The 20,918-nt window shown below is 47.5% G+C and overlaps 2 protein-coding genes across 3 annotated transcripts in view; both read right to left on the bottom strand.

Moving 5' to 3' along the window:
- The window catches only part of NSUN4 (NOP2/Sun RNA methyltransferase 4), a 32,089-nt gene extending 11,844 nt beyond the window's left edge, over window positions 1-20,245 (bottom strand). The window contains exons 1-4 of one of the 2 annotated variants that reach the window (XM_010347391.3): window positions 20,074-20,245; window positions 15,807-16,150; window positions 7,300-7,454; window positions 512-633 (exon numbers count right to left, since the gene is read on the bottom strand). In XM_010347391.3, coding sequence (XP_010345693.1) covers window positions 512-633; window positions 7,300-7,454; window positions 15,807-16,150; window positions 20,074-20,166 — 714 coding nt within the window. In that variant the 5' untranslated portion in view covers window positions 20,167-20,245. Of the gene's footprint in view, window positions 1-511; window positions 673-7,299; window positions 7,455-15,806; window positions 16,151-20,073 lie in introns of both variants that reach the window. The other variant, XM_010347390.3, reaches the window with a different exon arrangement.
- On the bottom strand, window positions 16,183-19,722 carry LOC141580397 (sperm head and tail associated protein-like). The gene has a single exon (XM_074381503.1). The coding sequence runs from the start codon at window positions 19,672-19,674 to the stop codon at window positions 17,008-17,010; it is 2,667 nt and encodes an 888-aa protein (XP_074237604.1). The 5' UTR covers window positions 19,675-19,722; the 3' UTR covers window positions 16,183-17,007.
- Window positions 20,246-20,918: the final 673 nt, after the last annotated feature.

Raw genomic sequence — 20,918 nt, 5'->3', positions numbered from 1 at the left:
GCTGCACTAACATTCAAAAATAAATAAATGGGCCGGGCACAGTGGCTCACACCTGTAACCCCAGCACTTTGGGAGGCCGAGGGGGGTGGATCACCTGAGGTCAGAAGTTCGAGTCCAGCCTGACCAACATGGTGAAACCCCATCTCTAATTATTTAAATAAAATATTAATAAAATAAATATTCATACTTATCTTCATGAGGCTTTCTGAGCAGCCAAGTAACTTGAGAAATAAAGTAAGCCTAATAACTTCTTTCCCCACTCAGATAGGTTAAAATTATTTTTTGCTGCCAACTGTCTTTAATAAAGATAATAATCAGTTATCTAAGCTGATTTTTCTTTCTTTCTTTCTTTCTTTCTTTTTTGGTCAAATCACCAATGGAGAGTTGGCCAGGTCCAGAAATAGTCCTACATGCTCAAACACAAGGGCTAGATCCTACCCCTCTGGCCCTAGGGCCAGGATGGGGAGGCCATATTAAGCTGGATGCATGCCCTAAGTCAAGAATCACTCACCCGGTCAAAGGTGTCCCCCTCTAGTTCTCCCCATTTCCTGCCATCCCATGAGGTAACTCGAACTTGATTTCCATCCCTGATCTCTTGAGGCACATAGCTGTGAAGGATCTTCTGTAGTCTGGCTATTCGAGAAGTGGAGAGATCATTAGCTGCAAGACTGCCTGTGGAAATAAAGATACTTCAGAGTCCATATACCAGTGAAACATTCCACCAGCAATGGCACTGATGGAGTCAGACCAATTCTCAGGCAGTCCCAGCCAACGCAAACTCCAGCATCAGGAACATTTATTATGTGGACGGCAGAGCATCAGTCATTCTGGAATGGGGTTACAAAGGCAAACACCTACATAGGCCAGAAAGTTGTTTTTTTTTTTTTTTTGAGACGGAGTTTCGCTCTTGTTACCCAGGCTGGAGTGCAATGGCGCGATCTCAGCTCACCGCAACCTCCGCCTCCTGGTTTCAGGCAAGTCTCCTGCCTCAGCCTCCTGAGTAGCTGGAATTACAGGCACGCGCCACCATGCCCAGCTAATTTTTTGTATTTTTAGTAGAGACGGGGTTTCACCATGTTGACCAGGATGATCTCGATCTCTTGACCTCGTGATCCACCCGCCTCAGCCTCCCAAAGTGCTGGGATAACAGGCGTGAGCCACCGCGCCCGGCAGAAAGTTGTTTAAGTAAATGAATAAAGCAGATCAGGTAAGACTCCTTTCCTTTCCTGTTTCCTCTCCCCCCTTCCCTTTCTCTCCATCTCTTTCCCCTTTTCCCTTTCTCAATTTCCTTTCCTTTCCCCTCTCCTTTCGCCTTTTCCTTTCTTTTCTTCTCCCCTTTCCCCTTACCCTCTCCTCCCTTTCCTTTCCTTCCTTTTTTTTCTCTTTCTTCTTTTTATTTTTTTGAGACAGAATCTCGCTCTGTCACCCAAGCTAGAATGCAGTGGCACAATCTCGGCTCACTGCAACCTGCACCTACTGGGTTCAAGCAATTCTCATGCCTCAGCCTCCCAAATACCTGGGATTACAGGTGTGCACCACTACACCTGGCTAATTTTTGCATTTTTAGTAGAGACAGGGTTTCGCCATGTTGGCCAGGCTGGTCTTGAAATCCTGACCTCAGGTGCTCCCGCCTGTCATCCCAGCACTTTGGGAGGAGGCCAGAGTGGATTGCTCGAGCCCAGGAGTTCAAGATCAGCTTGGGCAACATAGCAATACCTCATTTCTACGAAAATAAAAAATAAAAATAATTTTTTAAAAAGAGGCCAGGCGCAGTGGTTCACGCCTGTAATCCCAGCACTTTAGGAGGCTGAGGCAGGCAGATAACAAGGTCAAGAGTTCAAGACCAGCCTGATCAACATGGTGAAACCCCGTCTCTACTAAAAATACAAAAATTAGCCAGGCGTGGTAGCACCTACCTGTAATCCCAGCTACTCAGGAGGCTGAAGCAGGAGAATTGCTTGAATCTGGGAGGCAGAGGTTGCAGTGAGTCAAGATCAAGCCACTGCACTCCAGCCTGGGCAGCAGAGTGAGACTCCATCTCAAAAAAAAAAAAAAAATGACTGGGTGTGGTAGCTCATGGCTGTAATCCCAGCACTTTGGGAGGCCAAGGTGGGTGGATCACCTGAGGTCAGGAGTTCGAGACCAGCCTGACCAATAAGGTGAAACCCCGTTTCTATTAAAAATACAAAAATTAGCCAGGCATGGTGGCAAGTGCCTGTAGCCCTAGTACTCAGGACGCTGAGACAGGAGAATTGCTTGAACCTGGGAGGTGGAGGCTGCAGTGAGCCAAGATTGTACCACCGCACTCCAACCTAGGCAATAGAGTAAGACTCTGTCTCAAAAAAAAAAGACACTGGGTCTCACTATGTTGCCCAGGTGGGTCTTGAATTCCTGGCCTCACGCAATTCTCCCACTTTAGCCTCCCAAAGTGCTGGGATGACAGGTGTGAGCCATCATGCCCAGCCAAGAATATTTATTTCTAAAAACATATGCTCTCCCACTATTCTGGAAACTTGTGTCTCTCTTCATCTTTGGTAGATACTACAGGTTATTTACCCAAAATTATTCTTCTCTTACTCCTTTGGAATATAACCCCAATTTTTTGGAAGGAGAAAATGTGCCCCAAAAGACTACATTTCTCAGCCTTTCTTTTACAACTAAGTATGAGTATAAAACTATTTTTTGGGCCGGGTGCGGTGGCTGAAGCCTGTAATTCCAGCACTTTGGGAGGCTGAGGCGACCTGATCATGAGGTCAAGAGATCGAGACCATCCTGGCCAACATGGTGAAACCCCATCTCTACTAAAAATACAAAAAAAAAAAAAAAAATTAGCTGGGTGTAGTGGCATGCACCTGTAGCCCCAGCTACCCAGAAGGCTGAGGCAGGAGAATTGCTTGAACCTGGGAGGCGGACTGTTGCAGTGAGCCGAGATCGCACCACTGTACTCCAGCCTGATGCCTGGTGACAGAGCGAGACTCTGTCTCAAAATATATATATAAAACTAACTTTTGGTCATAGTTGTAGGCAGAAGTATTGGATGGGAATTCTCGGAAGATATTTTTTAAAAGCTGACATATTGGGAGATGAAATAAGTCTCTTCTGCCCAATCCTTTCTTCCTGATTCAAATATGATGGCTGGACTTCCGGCAGTCATCTTGGACCACGAGGCTTTGCCTTACAGCTTTACTAGTTATATATCTTCTCCCTTTTTTATTTTTATTTTTTTTTGAGACGGAGTCTCCCTATATTGCCCAGTGCAGTGGCATGATCTCGGCTCACTGCAACCTCCACTTTCCAAGTTCAAGCGATTCTTCTGCCTCACCCTCCTGAGTAACTGGGACTACAGGCATGCCCTCCCATGCCTGGTCTTCTTGTATTTTTAGTAGAGACGGGTTTTACTATATTGGCCAGGCTGGTCTTGAACTCCTGACCTTGTGATCTGCCTGCTTTGGCCTCCCAAAGTGTTGGTATTACAGATGTGAGCCACCCCACCCAGCCATATCTTCTCCCTCTTAAAGGGACGGAGGCTAAGGCTGACACTAGCAACAAAATACACTGCAGAAGGCTGGGCGTGGTGGCTCATGCCTGTAATCCAAGCACTTTGGAGGCCAAGGCGGGCGGATCACCTGAGGTTGGGAGTTCAAGATCAAAATACACTGCAGAAGGAAAAAGGGAGCTCAAGATGATTGTGACACCTCCATACCTGAACTGCCTATATCTCAGCTTCTCTTACGTAAGAGATAAATTAATATTTCCTCTTTAGGCCAATTAGTTGGGTGTTCTTTCGTATGCAACCAAGCCTAATTCTGATTTACCATCTATGTTTCATTTTGATTTCAAGAAACATGATTTCAAGAAATATCTCACTTTGCTCTTAGTGCTACTATGAGAAAAAACTGCAAGTTTTATGATAAATGACAGTTGGTACCTGGCCTCTGAGTCAAAGAGCAACAAAGTAGGGCAGGAATGGTAAAGAATCAGAGTGTCCACCTTATCTAATGGGAGTGGTCATACTATGAACCAGCTTAGTATTCCCACAAAGAAATGTCTTCTTTTTTTAAATTTTAACGCAGACAAGGTCTCACTACGTTGCCCAGGCTAGTCTCGAACTACTACTGGACTCAAGTATTTCACCTGCCTCGGCCTCCTAGCCTGTCTCTGCTGAGATTACAGGTGTGAGTTACTGCCCGCCAGCTGCCACCAGCCAATGTCTCCGTTTTTCTGTTTTTGTTTGTTTGTTTGTTTGTTTGTTTTGTTTTTGAGATGGAGTTTCGCTCTTGTTGCCCAGGCTGGTGCAATGATTCGATCTCGGCTCACCACAACCTCCACCTCCCAGGTTCAAGCAATTCTCCTGCCTCAGCCTCCCGAGTAGCTGGGATTACAGGCATGTGCCACCACGCCTGGTTAATTTTGTATTTTTAGTAGAGATGGGGTTTTTCCATGTTGGTCAGGCTGGTCTCAAACTCCCAACCTCAGGTGATCTGCCTGCCTCGGCCTCCCAAAGTATTAAGATTACAGCCATGAGCCACCGTGCCTGGCCAATGTTTCCATTTTTTTTAGTGCACTCAAAGAAGTAAAAATTGGCTGGGTATGGTGGCTCATGCCTGTAAGCCCAGCACGTTGGGAGGCTGAGGCAGGCAGATTACAAGATCAGGAGTTGAGATCACCCTGGCCAAAATGGTAAAACTTGTCTCTACTAAAATACAAAAAATTAGCCAGGAACAGTGGCACACACCTGTAGTACCAGCTACTCAGGAGGCTGAGGCAGGGGAATTGCTTGAACCCGGGAGGCAGAGGTTGCAGTGAGCCAAGATCGTGCCACTGCATTCCAGCCTGGCAACAGAAAAAGAACTCATTTCAAAAAAAAAAAAAAAAAAAAGCAGCCGGCACGGTGGTTCACGCCTGTAATCCAAGCACCCTGGGAGGCTGAGGCAAGCGGATCACCTGAGGTCAGGAGTTCAAGACCAGCCTGACCAACATAGTGAAACCCTGTCTTTATTTTTTTTTTTTTTAAAAAAAAGAAGTAAAAATTGGATTCCCTTCTCTCTAGAGGAATTTGCAGAATGATATGAACCAAGAAAAAGGAAGATGCGTTCCAGTTCTGGCTCTACCTCCAACTCCTGTAGGATTTATTTAATCTCCACAGATCTCAGTTTCTCCCTCCATAAAACACGAAGGCTAGACTAAGCAAACCCTAATTTCCCTTCCTATACAAATTCTGTTATCCTGTCTTCTTGGGATCAAGAGCCAGTCACTTGAGTGAGGAGCTGGGATGAAGGTGAGGTGCTGATAGTTCAGCACGCCTTAGAAAAACAACTCTCAATTATTTCTTCTTTGCCCTTCCTCCTCCTCCAAGTAACCCTACCCTCACTCATCTCCCTTCTAATGGATTCCCACAGCATTCAGTCAGATCAGAATTGTCCAGCACACAGGCTGGGCTCTCTTGCATTGGATTAATTAAGCCTATGACCCCATCTTTTCTTCTCTCCCTCTGGACTTCCAGAAGGCTATGACCAAATGTGATTCCTCTCTGAATCAACCATTGCCTATCATAAGGCTGGATGCTAACTCAAACCGTGCAAGCTGGCTGACAAGGGCTGGAAAAGAAGGGTCTAGGCCCAACAGAATGGCTTGGGCACAGGGCAAGAGAAGCTTGACTGAGCTCTAGGTTAGGTGTGTAAATCACAGCCCCTTGTGGGTATTCCTCGGGAGTCCAAAGGAAAGAATACAATCTATTTTAAGGCAGGATATTGGCCAGTAGATGGCTGAAGTGAGTAATTAACAGTGCACAAGGCCTGGGCTCGGCTACTCTACTGAGACAAGTAAGACACAGGCTTATTCCCAAGGAATCCATCATCTTTAAGAGGAAGAAGATATATAACTAGTAAAGCTCTAAAGCAAGGCTAATGTTGCAAGGGCGATGCCCATGCTGTGGGAGCATAGGAGACAGGCAATCATTTCTGAACTGGCCAGCAGAGGTAATAAGGAAAGACATCCAGGGTATGGCACACTTGAGCTGAGGCTTGAAAGTCAAAAGGAATTAAACAGCCAGGATGAGGGAATTCCAGAGAAAACTGAACAAAAGCAAAGGCAACAGAGAGTAGCAGAGTAAGGTTGAAGCACATAAAGCCTGGAAGAGTGATATATAAAGCTTATGTTATATATATATATATATATCTATGTATATATATATATATATATATACATATATATATATCTATGTATGTATGTAGGTGTATATATATGGTGTGTGTGTGTGTGTGTGTGTGTGTGTATATATATATATATATATATATATATATAATTTTTTTTTTTTTTTTTTTTTAATGAGATGGAGTTTTGCTCTTTTTGGCCAGGCTGGAATGCAATGGCATGTTCTTGGCTCACTGCAAACTCTGCCTCCCAGATTCAAGCAATTATCCTGCCTCAGCCTCACAAGTAGCTGGGATTACAGGTGACTGCCACCACGGCCATCTAATTTTTTGTATTTTTAGTAGAGACGGGGTTTCACCATATTGGTCAGGCTGGTTTTGAACTCCTGACCTCAGGTGATCCACCTGCCTCAGCCTCCCAAAGTTCTGTGATTAAGACAGGAGCCAGCAGGCCTGGCACATAAAACATATAAATGGTGGCTGCAGGCAGGTCTTACCATTTTAGCTGGTAGGCTTAACCTTAGAGGAAAAGTAAACAGATGAAGAGAGGTGAGTGTCATGTGATCAACTGATCAGAGCCTTACTTTAATCTGCCTTCAGACAACTTGCTCAGCAATCTTTCTTGACCAACTGACAGAGAAAGAGAGGAATTAATGGCAAGAAGAAAAAATACACAAGCTTAGCAAGTAAGTATTACTCTCCACTCTGACTTTGGGACCAGAGAACCTATCCCTTTTTTTTTTTTTTTTTTTTTTGGTGAGACAGGATTTCACTCCGTCACCAAGGCTGGAGTGCAGTGGCACAGTCTCGGCTCACTGTAACCTCCACCTCCCAGGTTCAAGCAATTCTTCTGCCTCAGCCTCCTGAGTAGCTTATATTACAGGAGTGTGCCACTACACCTGGCTAATTTTTATATTTCACCATGTTGACCAGGCAGGTCTGGAACTCCTGACCTCAGGTGATCCACCTGCCTCAGCCTCCCAAAGCGCTGGGATTACAGGCATGAGCCACCGCACCCAGCCAAACCTACCATATTCAATGTACCTGGGACTAGGTGATGTGGGGAGCTCTCTCTGCCCAAAACACCAGCACTCTAAAAAAAATTAAATTAAAAGAAAAAACAAAAAACACCAGCACCCTGACTTACGGCAACAGCCAGTCTGAAGCAACGCTAGCGTCTTTCCCCCAGGAGCTGCACATAGGTCAAGCACGATGTCCCTGGGCTGCAGGCCAAGGGCCAGGACAGGCAGCAAGGAGGCAGCATCCATCAGGTAGTAGTCCATGACACCCAGGTTGCCAGGTCTGGAAAAGAGGAGACCACTTCATTGTCAAATTCCAGGTCAGGACACCCACTGGGAGTCAAGGCTACCAAGTCCATGCCCTCTGGGGCCTGAACTCCAAACAGTAAAAACTCATTTCTCAGACCCATACTTAGACACTTAATCATTCATCTATACAGGAGCCAGAATGATCCTTTATTTATTTATTTTGAGACGGAGTTTCACTTTCGTTGCCCAGGCTGGAGTTCGGTGGCACGATCTCGGCTCACTGCAACCTCTGCCTCCCGGGTTCAAGTGATTATCCTCTCAGCCTCCTGAGTAGCTGAAATTACAGGCACCTGCCACCACACCCGGCTAATTTTTTGTATTTTTAGTAGAGACAGGGTTTCACTACGTTGACCAGGCTGGTATGGAATGCCTGACCTCAGGTGATCCACTCACCTCAGCCTCCGAAGGTGCTGGGATTATAGGAGTACCCAGCCTCGAATGATCCTTTAAAAACACAGATCAGTCCAGGCACATGCCTGTAATCCCAGCACTTTGGGAGGCTGAGGCAGGCGATCATCTGAGGTCAGGAGTTCCAGATCAAATCATGCCATTGCACCCCAGGCTGTGCAAAAAAGACCAAAACTCCATCTAAAAAAAAAAATCACTCCAATATAGACAGACTAGCCACCTTGCTGTTCCTTAATTAAGCCACACATGCTCCTGTTTAAGGCTTCTGCAGTTGCTACACCTTCTACCTGCAACACTCCTCCCTCAAGTATCCCTGATTTGCTTCCTCACTTCTTTCAGGTCTCTCCTCAAAAGTTACATCAAAAAGACTGGCATTCCTTGACTACTCACTACTCTATATAAAGTAACAGCCACCAAAGCTGGGCATGATGATATACACCTGTAATCCCAGCTACCTGGGAGTCTGATGAAGGAGGCTCACTTAAGCCCAGGAGTTCAAAGCCAGTCTGGGCAAGATAGTGAGATCCCATCTCAAAAATAAGTGTTCTAAAATCACAGACCCTAATTGTCATCACCTTCCACCTCCCTACCTTGCATTATTTTTCTTTAAAGCACTTATTATTCACTTTATATTGAAGAAGGGAATTAAATAATAGCAATAATAGTAAAAACCTATAATTTGTATTTGCTATTTAATAAGTAAATTTTGCTGTGTTGTGTGTTGTTTGATATAAAACCTAACCCCCAGTTCTGCTTAAAATTAACTAACTCCCTGTAAAACCTACTTTATCTATTCTCCCCACATTCTCAGCAAAGTTCCCAGACATCTCAAGACTCCTGTTTTTCTTGCTGACCAGCTGCAAGGTCACAGGGCAAGATAACACCCAAAGAATGTTCAATGCCACTTCTCAAAATGCTGTTTTTCAAATGTAACGTGCATCACAAGACATGTTACAAATTAATTGTTCTTTGTTCTGGCTTCTGTAAACTTGTTAGCTGCTACCTTATCCTGGATGAATAAAAATATCCCATTTTCTTTCTCCTTTGCTCAGCCTTGGGATACTAATCCGATGATCACCCTAATAAAATCCTCCTGTTTTACCCATTGGTCTCTCCAGTCTCCTGAATATTCTACAACAATATGTACAGAGGTGTGTGTGCATGTGTGTAGGCATGTATGCATTTTTCCCTATTTCCCCCCATTAGAATGTTAGCTCCATAAGTGCAGAGATTTCATCTGCTTTGTCCATTGTACTATCCCCCAGCACCTGGAAAAGGACCTGGCACATAGTAGGAAGTTAGTTTTATTGGGTTACATATTGAGATACAAAGGGCTTCATGGATTCAGAGAGAAGTGCCATCAATTGTGCTTGTCTGAGTTACTTGAGCTGGGCCTGATGGACGAATAGAAGGCCTTCATTAGGTAATAATGGAAGAGAAGCAGTCCAAACAAAAGAAAAAAGAATGAGCACAGGCACAGAAGCATACAAACTCATAGCTTCTTTCAGAAATAGTGAGAAATCTGACATGACAGAAACACAAAATACATGCGATTGAGGTTGGAAAATAGATTGAGGCCAGATTGTGAAAGGTCTTAAACTCTATGCTAAGGAGTGTGAACTACAATCTATAAGCAGTTACCAAAACATTTTAAGAAAAACGACATGATCAAATAGACCCAAGTTTTAGAAAGCTAGGTAGGCTAGAAGAAACACAATTAGAGACAGAGATACCAGAGGCAGCAACAGCATGAATAGAGCGGGAGGGATGGATCAGCAGGCTCATGTCACAGGACTCCCTACTCCCAGGCCAGTTGTCACAAGAGAAGTTGGTGGTGAGCAGTCATTCCCCTGCCTGAGAGGTAGCTCAGCAAGGACAGGCTTGGGGACAGACTCAAGGAGACAGAAACCCTCACAGGATAGGTCTGGGAGACAAGGCATAAGACAAAGTATAGCACCACTGAGGGTCAGCTACAAGAGCTACAATCCCCAGTCCTAAGACTCTAACACCTCCAGCCTCCAGCATTCACAAATAGGCTCATGCTTGATATTTGATATTTTCAAAGACAAATCATGCTTGGGTTGTTGGTGAAACTGTGTACCTCAGCCCTCACAAAAGAGAATAACCAAAAGACTGAGAAATCTAAGAAAAGCACAAGCCGGGTGCAGTGGCTCAAGCATGTAATCCCAGCACTTTGGGAGGCTGAGGCGGGTGGATCACGAGGTCAAGAGATTGAGACCATCCTGGTCAACATGGTGAAACCCCGTCTCTACTAAAAATACAAAAAATTAGCTGGGCATGGTGGCACGTGCCTGTAGTCCCAGGTACTCAGGAGGCTGAGGCAGGAGAATTGCCTGAACCCAGGAGGCGGAGGTTGCGGTGAGCCGAGATCGCGCCATTGCACTCCAGCCTGGGTAACGAGCGAAACTCCGTCTCAAAAAAAAAAAAAACTACAATTTTGCAGACAATTTCTGTACTTCCTGAATAGATCATTGAACTCCTGGGATCCTTTTGATTTCATAGGGAACCCATCAGAATCAGAAGGGGAAAAAAACAAAACAAACTTATAGGGGTTTTGGTGAAAGGACAAAAAACCTCCAGAAATGTGCCGTGGCCTGCTCCCTTACCGATCTCAGGAGTTCCTCAATCAACATGGTTCTTACCCCATGGTTCTGCTTAATGTCAATGCTTCCAAATTGACATTAACTCTGGCCCAATCGATCACCCACTATACAGTGACTAAAATTATCTTCCTGAGCATAACTTTAATGAGAATCAATACTGAAGGCTGGGCAGAGTGGCTTAACATCTGTAATCCCAGCACTTTGGGAGGCTGAGGCAGGCAGATAGCTTGAGTCCAGGAATGTGAGACCAGCCAGGGTAACATGGCAAAACCCCTTCTCTACAAAAAATACAAAGAGAACCAACACTGGTGGTACTACTGATAAGTGCTATATTGCAGGCACTGTGCTAGGTGTTTAATATGTTTAATATGCGTAATTTGATTTAATCCTCGCTACAACTCTATAAGGGAGGTGAACCTGAATTCTAGAGCCAGACTAACTAAACCTCAAACCCAGCACAGTTGCTCATTAGTTGTGTGACTTTCAGCAAATTTCTCAAATTCTTTGTGCCTCAGTTTCTTTTCTTTTTCTTTGTTTTTTTTTTTTTTTTTCTTTTTTGTGCCTCAATTTCTTCATCTGCAAGAGTACCTCCCAGATAGGGTTACTGTGAGGATTGAAGGAATTAATATGTCAAGTGCTTGGAATAGTGGCTGGCACATAATGAGCTATAGAGTTAGCTATTATTGCTTTCCAGATAAGGAAATCAAGGCTCAGTTATCCAATGCCATATGTCTAATAAGTGGTGAAGCAGGGTCCAAATCCAGGTTTGCCTGACTCAAAAGCTCAGGCTTATAACCACTGTACATCACTGCCCTTCAGCTGCCTAACTGATCTTGGACATTCACAGCAATATGTACTAAAGGGCACAAGGCCCAAAGCCATGCAGCCCTGGCAATTCCAATCATTTGCAAGCCACTCATGGCCACCAGAAAAATCCTCTTCCCCAAATCTGCAAGCTCCTGGCATTCAAGATTCCCACATATGGCACGTCCATATACTTTTCCAGCTTGCTCACGCTCGCGCTCGCTCTCTCTCGCTCGCTCTCTCTCTCTCTCTCTCTCTCCTCATCTCTCAATCTTCATAAGCATACAGTATTCCTCCAAGCCAGAGGCTAGGACTATTGCAAGTCTCCTAATTTATATGCCCATTTCCAGCCTTGACCCCCTCCAATCTGTATTTCATGCAGTGCCCAGAATCATAATTTAAAAATTCATATTTAGGCTGGGTGCAGTGGCACCCTGTTATCCCAGCACTTTGGGAGGCCAAGGCGGGCAGATCACTTGAGGTCAGGAGTTTGAGACCAGCCTGGCCAACATGGTGAAACCCTGTCTCTACTAAAAATACAAAAATCCGGCCAGGCACAGTGGTTCACACCTGTAATCCCAGCAATTTGGGAGGTCAAGGTGAGTGGATCACCTGAGGTCAGGAGTTCAAGACCAGCCTGGCCAACATAGTGAAACCCTATCTCTACTAAAAATAAAAAAAATTAGTTAGGCATGGTGGTAGACACCTGTAATCCCAGCTACTCGGGAGGCTTAGGCGGGAGAATCACTTGAACCCAGGAGGTAGAGGTTGCAGTGAGCCAAGATCGCGCCATTGCACTCCAGCCTAGGCAACAGGGTGAGACTCCATCTCAAAAAAAAAAAAAAAAAATTAGCCAGGCATGGTGGTGGGCGCCTGCAGTCCCAGCTACTCTGAAGGCTGAGGCAGGAGAATCAATTGAACCCAGGAGGCAGAGTTTGCAGTGAGCCGAGATCACCCCCCTGCATTCCAGCCTGGCTGACAGAGTGAAACTCTATCTCAAAAAAAAAAAAAAAAAAAAGGCCAGGCGCGGTGGCTCACGCCTGTAATCTCAGCACTTTGGGAGGCTGAGGCGGGTGGATCACGAGGTCAAGAGATCAAGACCATCCTGGTCAACATGGTGAAATCCCGTCTCTACTAAAAATACAGAAAATTAGCTGGACATGGTGGCACGTGCCTGTAATCCCAGCTACTCAGGAGGCTGAGGCAGGAGAATTGCTTGAACCCAGGAGGCGGAGGTTGCGGTGAGCCGAGATAGCGCCATTGCACTCCAGCCTGGGTAACAAGAGCGAAACTCCGTCTCAAAAAAAAAAAAAAGAAAGTATCCAAAACCATAGGGCCTATAAGACCTTCATAATCAGGCCCCTGCTTGCTTCTATAGCTTCATGCTTGGCCTCTCAAGCATGATCCCTGATCCCCACCTCCATGCCATCAGCTTTAATTTCTACTTTTCACATCTTAGCTTAAATTTCACTTCCTCAGAAAAGACAGGGTTAGATTTCCTAATTAGAAGACCTTAGGCCAGGTGTGGTGGCTCACACCTATAATCCCAGCACTTTGGGAGGCTGAGGCAGGTGGATCATGAGGTCAGGAGTTTGAGACTAGCCTAACCAACACAGTGAAAACCTGTCTCTTTTAAAAATACAAAAAATTAGCCATCTCTTCTAAAAAACCTCATCTCTTCTAAAAATACAAAAAATTACAGGCGGGCACCTGTACTCCCAGCTACTAGGGAGGCCAAGGCAGGAGAATCAGTTGAACCCGGGAGGCAGAGGCTACAGTGAGCCGAGATCACGTCATTGTACTCCAACTCGGGTGACAGAGCAAGACTCCATCTCAAAAAAAAAAAAAAAAAAAAAAAAGACCTTAGCATCTTGTATTTTTCCTCTATGGCACTTATCACCATTATAGTTTTGATGGAGTTTTTTTGGTTTTGTCTGTTTGTTTTTTCTTTTTTTTGGAGACAGGGTCTCGCTGTGTCACCCAGGCTGGAGTGGAGTGGTGCAATATTGGCTCAATATGGCCTCGACCTCCCAGGTTCAAGCAATCCTCCTGCCTCACTCTCCTCCGTAGCTGGGACTTCAGGGATCCACCAACACACTCAGCTAATTTTTGTATTTTTCTGTAGAGCCAGGGTCTCAGTATGTTTCCCAGGCTGGTCTTGAACTCCTGAGCTCAACTATCTTTCTTCCTGCCTTGGCCTTTCACAGAGCATGGATTATAGGCATGAGTTGCCATGCACAGTCGACAATTACAGTGTTTTATTTTTTTTGAGATGGAGTCTTGCTCTGCCACCCTGGCTAGAGTGCAGTGGCGCAATCTGTTTCCGTCTCCTGGGTTCAAGCAATTTTCCTGCCTCAGTTTCCTGAGTAGCTGGGACTACAGGTGTCAGCCACCACGCCTGGCTAATTTTTGTATATTTAGTAGAGATGAGGTTTGACCATGTTGCCCAGACTGGTTTTGAACTCTTCACCTCAGGTGATCTGACCATCTCAGCCTCGAAAAGTGCTGGGATTACAGGTGTGAGCCACCGTGCCGAGCCAATTACAGTTTATTAATAGCTGTCTTCCTCACTAAACTGGAAGCTCTATGAGGGCTTGTGCTTCCAGGCACTTAAATGCCAAGCATTTGGTAGACAGTATTTTTAAATAAATCAATCAGTCAGGCCTGGCACGGTGGCTCACACCTGTAATTCCAGCACTTTGGGAGGCCAAGGTGGGTGGATACAAGTTCAGGAGTTTGAGATCAGCCTGACCAACATGGTGAAACCCCATTTCTACTAAAAATACAAAAATTAGCCAGGTGTGGTGGCACACGCCTGTAATCCCAGCTAGTCGAGAGGCTCCATCTCAAAAAAAAAGCCAGGCGCAGTGGCTCACACCTATAATCCCAGCACTTCAGGAGGCCGAGGCCGGCAGACCATGAGGTCAGGAGTTTGAGACCAGCCTGGCCAGCATGGTAAAACCCCATCTCTACTAAAGATACAAAAAATTAGCCAGGCATGGTGGCGTGTGCCTGTAATCCCAGTTACTTGGGAGGCTTAGGCAGGAGAATCGCTTGAACTCAGGAGGCGGAGGTTGCAGTCAGCTGAGATCACACCATTGCACTTCAGCCTGGGTGACAGGATGAGACTCCAGCTCAAAAAAAAAAAAAAAATCAATCAGTCTTTCAAAAATCAATACCCATACCCTACAACTAATATTGAGCGCTCCTTAATTGTTTTTTTTTTTTTTTTTTTTTTTTTTTTTTGAGACGGAGTTTCGCTCTTGTTACCCAGGCTGGAGTGCAATGGCGCGATCTCGGCTCACCGCAACCTCCGCCTCCTGGGTTCAGGCAATGCTCCTGCCTCAGCCTCCTGAGTAGCTGGGATTACAGGCACGCGCCACCATGCCCAGCTAATTTTTTGTATTTTTTAGTAGAGACGGGGTTTCACCATGTTGACCAGGATGGTCTCGATCTCTTGACCTCGTGATCCGCCCACCTCGGCCTCCCAAAGTGCTGGGATTACAGGCTTGAGCCACCGCGCCCGGCCAATTGTTAAACCGCAATTCAGCATTTGATTCTGGAGTCCTTTCTCACTCAAGTTCATATAAATTAGCATTGGATTAAGAAACTGGAAGTTCTCCTTTCTTTTTCCCAGTCTAGTACCAGCTTTGTGCCCCTAGGCCAGCCCTATTTCCTAGGAAAGTCCCACTACCTCTTTGCTACCATGAAGTTACTTTTCTTTTTTTTTTCTTTTTTTTTTCCGAGACAGAGTTTCGCTCTTGTTACCCAGGCTAGAGTGCAACGGTGCGATCTCGGCTCACCGCAACCGCTGCCTCCTGGGTTCAGGCGATTCTCCTGCCTCAGCGTCCTGAGTAGCTGGGATTACAGGCACACGCCACCATGCCCAGCTAATTTTTTGTATTTTTTTTAGTAGAGACGGGGTTTCACCATGTTGACCAGGATGGTCTCGATCTCTTGACCTCGTGATCCACCCGCCTCAGCCTCCCAAAGTGCTGGGATTAGAGGCGTGAGCCACTGCGCCCGGCGAAGTTACTTTTCCTATTCACTTTGATGGGTGGCTGTGAGGGCGAAATGAGAAGTTACTGTGAATGACACACATTTCAACTTGAGAGCGCCTTGTGAGTGCTCATGTGAAAGGTGGCTGTTTTCTACCAGAGACATAGAGCAGAGTGGGTTCCGGGTCTAAATACTATCCACACCTCTTACCATCTGAGGGACCTAAAGCAAGGAAGAATCTTAACTTCTCTGTACCTCAATTTCCCCAAGTGTAAAAGAGGAACAATAATATTACCTACTTCATAAGGCTGTTGACAGAACAAAAAGAGATAACATATATACAGCACCTCAAAAAAATGCCTAGCCTGTATAAACATGCCGTTAAGTATTAGCAATACTATGGTCTTTATTACAGAGGGTACATGCTGGGTCTCGTCATATCCACGTCCAGCCTGCACTCAGTCTGCTCCAGTCATGGCTCCAGATCCTACCTGGCAGGAGGGAAGCGACTGACATCTCCTTTGGCAAAAGTGAAGCATCGAAGATTTGGACTGCAGGCCCAAGAAGGAGGGGATGGGGCTGTAGATTGGCTACCCTCAGACTGCAGTTCCCAGTGGGAGATGGCTTCCTTCACAAAGTCCTTGGCATTCAGCTGCTCCAGCTTAGCACTCACATGATCCCAGGCAGCAAAGTTATTGACCAGTGCACCATACTTCTGCTCTGAGAGGAGACTGACACGGATTGACGGCCAAAGATTTCCAAACTGCACACTGTAAGTCATGTCAAAATTCTGCAGAGCCAGTCGAACAGCAGGGAATTTGGGCTCTGTGGCAGCCTAAAAGACAAAGGACAGGCTTATTGGTTTTCCCAGTCTTGCCTCTACTCCCTACTACCTGACCCCACCTAAGAGCCAGAGGGCAAACTTGGATCCAGCTAGTGCCTACTCCTGCTTTTGCATCCTGCCTACCTGCCAGAGAAGTATGAGAGAGAAAAGTAATGGAGAGTAGGTCTTCCCATCCCAGGGTTGTCAGATAAAGACATAACTCTCACAGTACTGTGCAGGGGTCATCAAGAAGGGGAACCTTGGAGTAAGAGGAACTTAGGAGAATGGCAGCTCAGGAGAGGACTCTTGAGGAGAGCCTGCAGAAGGTTAGGAGAAACTATGGAGGCTCTGGGAAGCTTTGAGCTTAAAAGCAAAAGGCCCTTTTCCTCTGAACAGTCCTTCTATGTTCCAAAGCACTTTGACGTCTACTAGATTATGTGAGCACTACTAACTGACAGCTCAGTAGCATACAAAAAAAATTAACAACATTTCAGTTTGATGGAAAGATGTGGGTAACTTACCTACCGTTATGCAGTGACTATAGCACAATGCTCAGAATCAGACAGTTGAGGGTCATGTTGGGAGAGTTTCCAGACCCCAGAAAGGTAGCATAAGGAGGGCCCACAGAATCTTGAGGTGTGAACTAAAACAGGGACTTGTAGGATGACTGCTATGAGGGTAGCAGAGAAGGACAAAAGGATAAGAGCAAGGAGGTAGAGTAAAAGAGAAATGAAGACTTCAGATGGGGAGTCCACAAGTTGGTCCTGGTTGCTGCAGCTGGGATGCTTGCTATTGCTGGCAATCTTGTTACTATCTATGCCTTGCTCTGGCCTAGATTTCTGGTCTGGTCAGAACTTTTGCTCTGGCCCTCATTTCTTGTTATGGTGAGGACTCTTGCTCTGACTATGACTTTTGCCCCTGCTGGGACTCTTGCTCTGGCTCCTGCTATGTTGGGGACTCTTGCTCTGGCCTTGACCTTTGCCACGTTGGGTACTCTTGCTCCGGTTCCGACTTTTCCGATGGTGGAGACTCTTGCTCTTGCCCTGACCTCTGCTAATTTGGGGACTCTCACCCTGGCGCTCATTTATGCTAAGGTGGGGACTCTCACTCTGGCCCTGACTTGTGTTTTGTTGAGGACTACGGCTCCCGCTCCGGCTTCTGCTAGGATAGGGACTCCTTTTCTGGCTCGGACTTCTGCTCAAATGATGGCTCTTGCTCCGGCTCTGACTTGTGCCATGATGCGGACTCTTGCTTTGGCTCTGAATTTGGCTTTGGTAGGAACTCCTGCTCTGGCTGTCACTACTCTGGCATTCGCTAATAACAGTTGAACTACAGCTGGGATTAGTGCTACAGCTGGAATCCTTGGATGAAGGCAAAGGGCAGCTGTAGGGGATCTGCAGGGGCTCTTTGCAAGGGCCTTGAGAGGCCACAGGGTAGATATGGAGGCCACAAGGGACAGTGTCAGGGTAGGCCCGGACTCGGGGGACAATGGGTAAACTTTGAGGATCAAAGGATGTTCTCAAAGGGATAAAAGAATAGATGTGAGTAGAACAAGGAGGCACCACAGGCTGGCAACGAGGTTGGGGTGGGCCCCTGGGAGTGCTATAGGTGTCACACAGAGGCACAATGGGAGGCGGGCCTGTCGAGTGATTGAGGGAGCCAGACAGTGGGCAGGGATGGGCAGGGGAGGGAACCACAGAGTATATATGGGTTTTGCAGGGGGGCCCATGGGGGCTGCTCTGAGCATAACTATTGGGCGAGACAGGATCACAAGGAAGGCAGAAGGGAAGAGAACTGGGGCTAATAGTTTTGAGGGTTCTAGGGACCGCAGTTGGTAAGGCAGTCCCTGGGGGAAGTTCTTTGGGGCTGGAATTTGAAGGAGTTGTGATGGATGGCTCCATACAAGAAGGACCAGAGAGGTGGGAGGGAGGTGGGGGAGAGGTGCTGGCCTTAGCAGGCTTGGGCTGGCCAGAAGGGGTGTGCTGGGGAGTGCTGACTAGGGAGTGACACCTGTGGGGAGTATGTGACTGTCTTAACTCTAAGGATTTAGGGGACTTCACTTGGGGGGAAGCTGGGGTGGGAAGAGGGGGTTCATTGTAGCTTCTGTGGGGGAGTGGCTGGGGTGGAGATATAAACTGATTGCCCGGGGGTGAAGGGAAGGAGGAAAGGCCAGAATGAGGACAGTGGGGAAGAGATGGTTCCTGGGAACAGGGAGGACCAGAAATTGTGGCGTCCGGGGTGAGGATGAGGTAAGAGTTCCCACCTGCCTCCCAGGAGAGAAGGGACTCAAAGCAAGCCTTCCTGGGAGCCTGGAACTGGGGTGAGCAAGGAGAATCAGTACTCCCAGAGCACAGGTGGGTGGCACAGCAAGGACTCCCAGGGGTAGGCACGTAGGCCTCTGAGGAAAGATGGGAATAATGATAAGAGCCCTCCCGAGGTGAGCTGGGAGAGCCAGGCATGCCTGCCTGAGAAGAGAGTGGGGAGCCACAACAATTTTTCTCAAGGGGTAGGTCAAGCTGTGGTTTGGGTTCACAAGAGTCTGGAGGCTTAGGGCTGCCACAGTAAAAGCTGCCAGTAGGTGGTGAAGATGCTGGGGAAGGAAGGGGGTCATTATAACGTCTCCCTGAGGACCAGTGAGAGGGCAGAGAGATCACCAGCCCAGTTTCCAGAACTCTGTGAGAAAGGGTTGGGGAGGCCACAGGACTAGTTTCCACTGGTCGGCCAGCAAGGGGAGGTGAAATCTTGAGGCAAGTTCCCGGGGTCCTATGAGTAGGAGGAGGCGAAATCATGAGTCCAGTTTCCAAGGGTATATGAGTGAGCTGAGGGGAGGTCAACGGGCTCCTTCCCGGGGACCGCTGGGCAAGGGGAGAGGAGATTGCAGGGCTGGTTCCAAAAGCCGAAGGGCATCCGCTGTAGTAACAGAGGTTAGTGTTCTGGTCAAAGTACGTGCCTTGAAGACAGGGACGCCGCATTCTCGAGGGACGGATCCAGGTGCAATAAGGGGTCCGCTGACAGACAGGGGGTGACCCCGTTATGCTGAACTGCTCAAAATAGGGGCTGGAAGGTGGGGAACCTGAGTGGCAGGGCTCGCGGCAGTAGGTCTTTTCCAGGAGTGGGGAAGAGGACTCAAAATAACATCTCCCTGAGTGCGAGGGAGGTTGTGGCTGTGGAAGACGAGACCGTGGAGGCGGAGAGGGAATCAGCTGGGGTGGGCAGGGGGGCGTGTTGGTCGTAGAAGAAATTCCAGGGCTGCCAGTGAGGCAAGAAAAAGGGTCTCTGGAGAAGCAGGGAGATTCCAGAGGATGAGAGGATTCGTTGCACCTTTTGTCTGCGTTTGGGGAAAGGCCGGCAGTATGGACAGGGTGGTCGCTGTAACCTTTCCCGGTCGCCAGAGGCAGCTGGAGGTTGAGGAAGGGGCTGAATCCTTTCCTGCAGGGCGGCGGAGACCCAGGAGGGAAGGGGAGGTCGCTATGGTATTTTCCGAGGGGTGAGGGCGACCCAGCTGGAAGATCAATGAGGAAAGGAGGAGAAGTCATGTAGGGGAAGAATGAATGGGAAAGGGAAAGGGGGGAGAGGGAAATGGGAGAGGGAGGGAGGGAAGTAAAAGGGGGTGCTGGGGGACAGAAAGATAGGTGGACACAGCTGGGGAACAAGAGGCGGTGACATCACTAAAATAATGAAGGCGGAGGTGATGACGCCACTTAGAGGGGCAGAGACAGGAGGCTGCGGACGTAACAAGTGGAAGAGACGAACGTTCTGGACAAAAAAGGGGTGCGGACAGAGGCTGTGACGGAACAGACGTGAGAGGGAGGTGCCGGGGACGTTCCGTAAAGCAGTTGGGAAAGAGGCCTAGGCGTTCTAGAGGGCCGGGAAATGAAAGGACTGGAGAAGTCTCCGCCTCACTGTTCCCTCCTGCGCCCCCAGCTGGACCTTACCCATTTCTTCTTATGTCGATGTCTCCGCGGGGCCGTCGCGAAGCCCACACGCTTCAGCAGCTCCCGGACGCTCCTGAGTGTCAGCGCAGCCATGTCGGCGTGCGCCGCTGTGTAATTCCGACCGGAACCACAGCAGAAACCTCGCGTGTTCCGGGGAGGTGGTGAGCGCCACCCGGCGGGACTGAAGCGAGAAAAGAGGAGGGAATGCCACCCGACGCTCTCCCAGGACTCCGCGCGCTCCTACAGACTCCGCCCCTCCAGGGATCCACTGAAGGCTGCTGGAAAAAGAGCAACCTGGCACCCGCAATGATAATTCTGCCTGGATGCTTAGAGCAGTGCGAGGGACTCCGAAGAAGCCCCTAGCCTACTTAGGGGATCAGGGAGGATTAGGAGCAGATGATTGAGTACCGAAAGAGTTAGCTAGGCGAAAAGGGACGGGAAGGGCCTCTTAGGCCGAAATTGTATGGAGAAAGATTCTTAGGTAGAGGAAAATGAGACCAGACTGGAAGGCAGAAGCAGATTTGCAGTGAAACGAAAGAAGCTTAAGTTTCAGGACCTATCATTTGCATGCCCCCTTTCAAGGACCTGTACCTACTTTTTTTTTTTTTTTTTGATCCTTGAAACGGAGTCTTGCTCTGTTGCCCAGGCTGGGGTGCAGTGACACGATCACAGCTCACTGCAACCTTCGCCTCCTGGGTTCAAGCGATTCTCCTGCTTTAGCCTCCCAAGGAGCTGGGATTACAGGTGCGCACCACAACACCCACTAATTTTTGTATTTTCAGTAGAGACGGGGGTTTCACCATGTTGGCCATGTTGGTCTCGAACTCCTGACCTCAAGTGATCAC

This window comes from Saimiri boliviensis, chromosome 11, assembly GCF_048565385.1.
Source record: "Saimiri boliviensis isolate mSaiBol1 chromosome 11, mSaiBol1.pri, whole genome shotgun sequence".
Taxonomy (NCBI): Eukaryota; Metazoa; Chordata; class Mammalia; order Primates; family Cebidae; genus Saimiri; species Saimiri boliviensis.
This window is presented reverse-complemented; position numbering and strand designations above follow the sequence as displayed.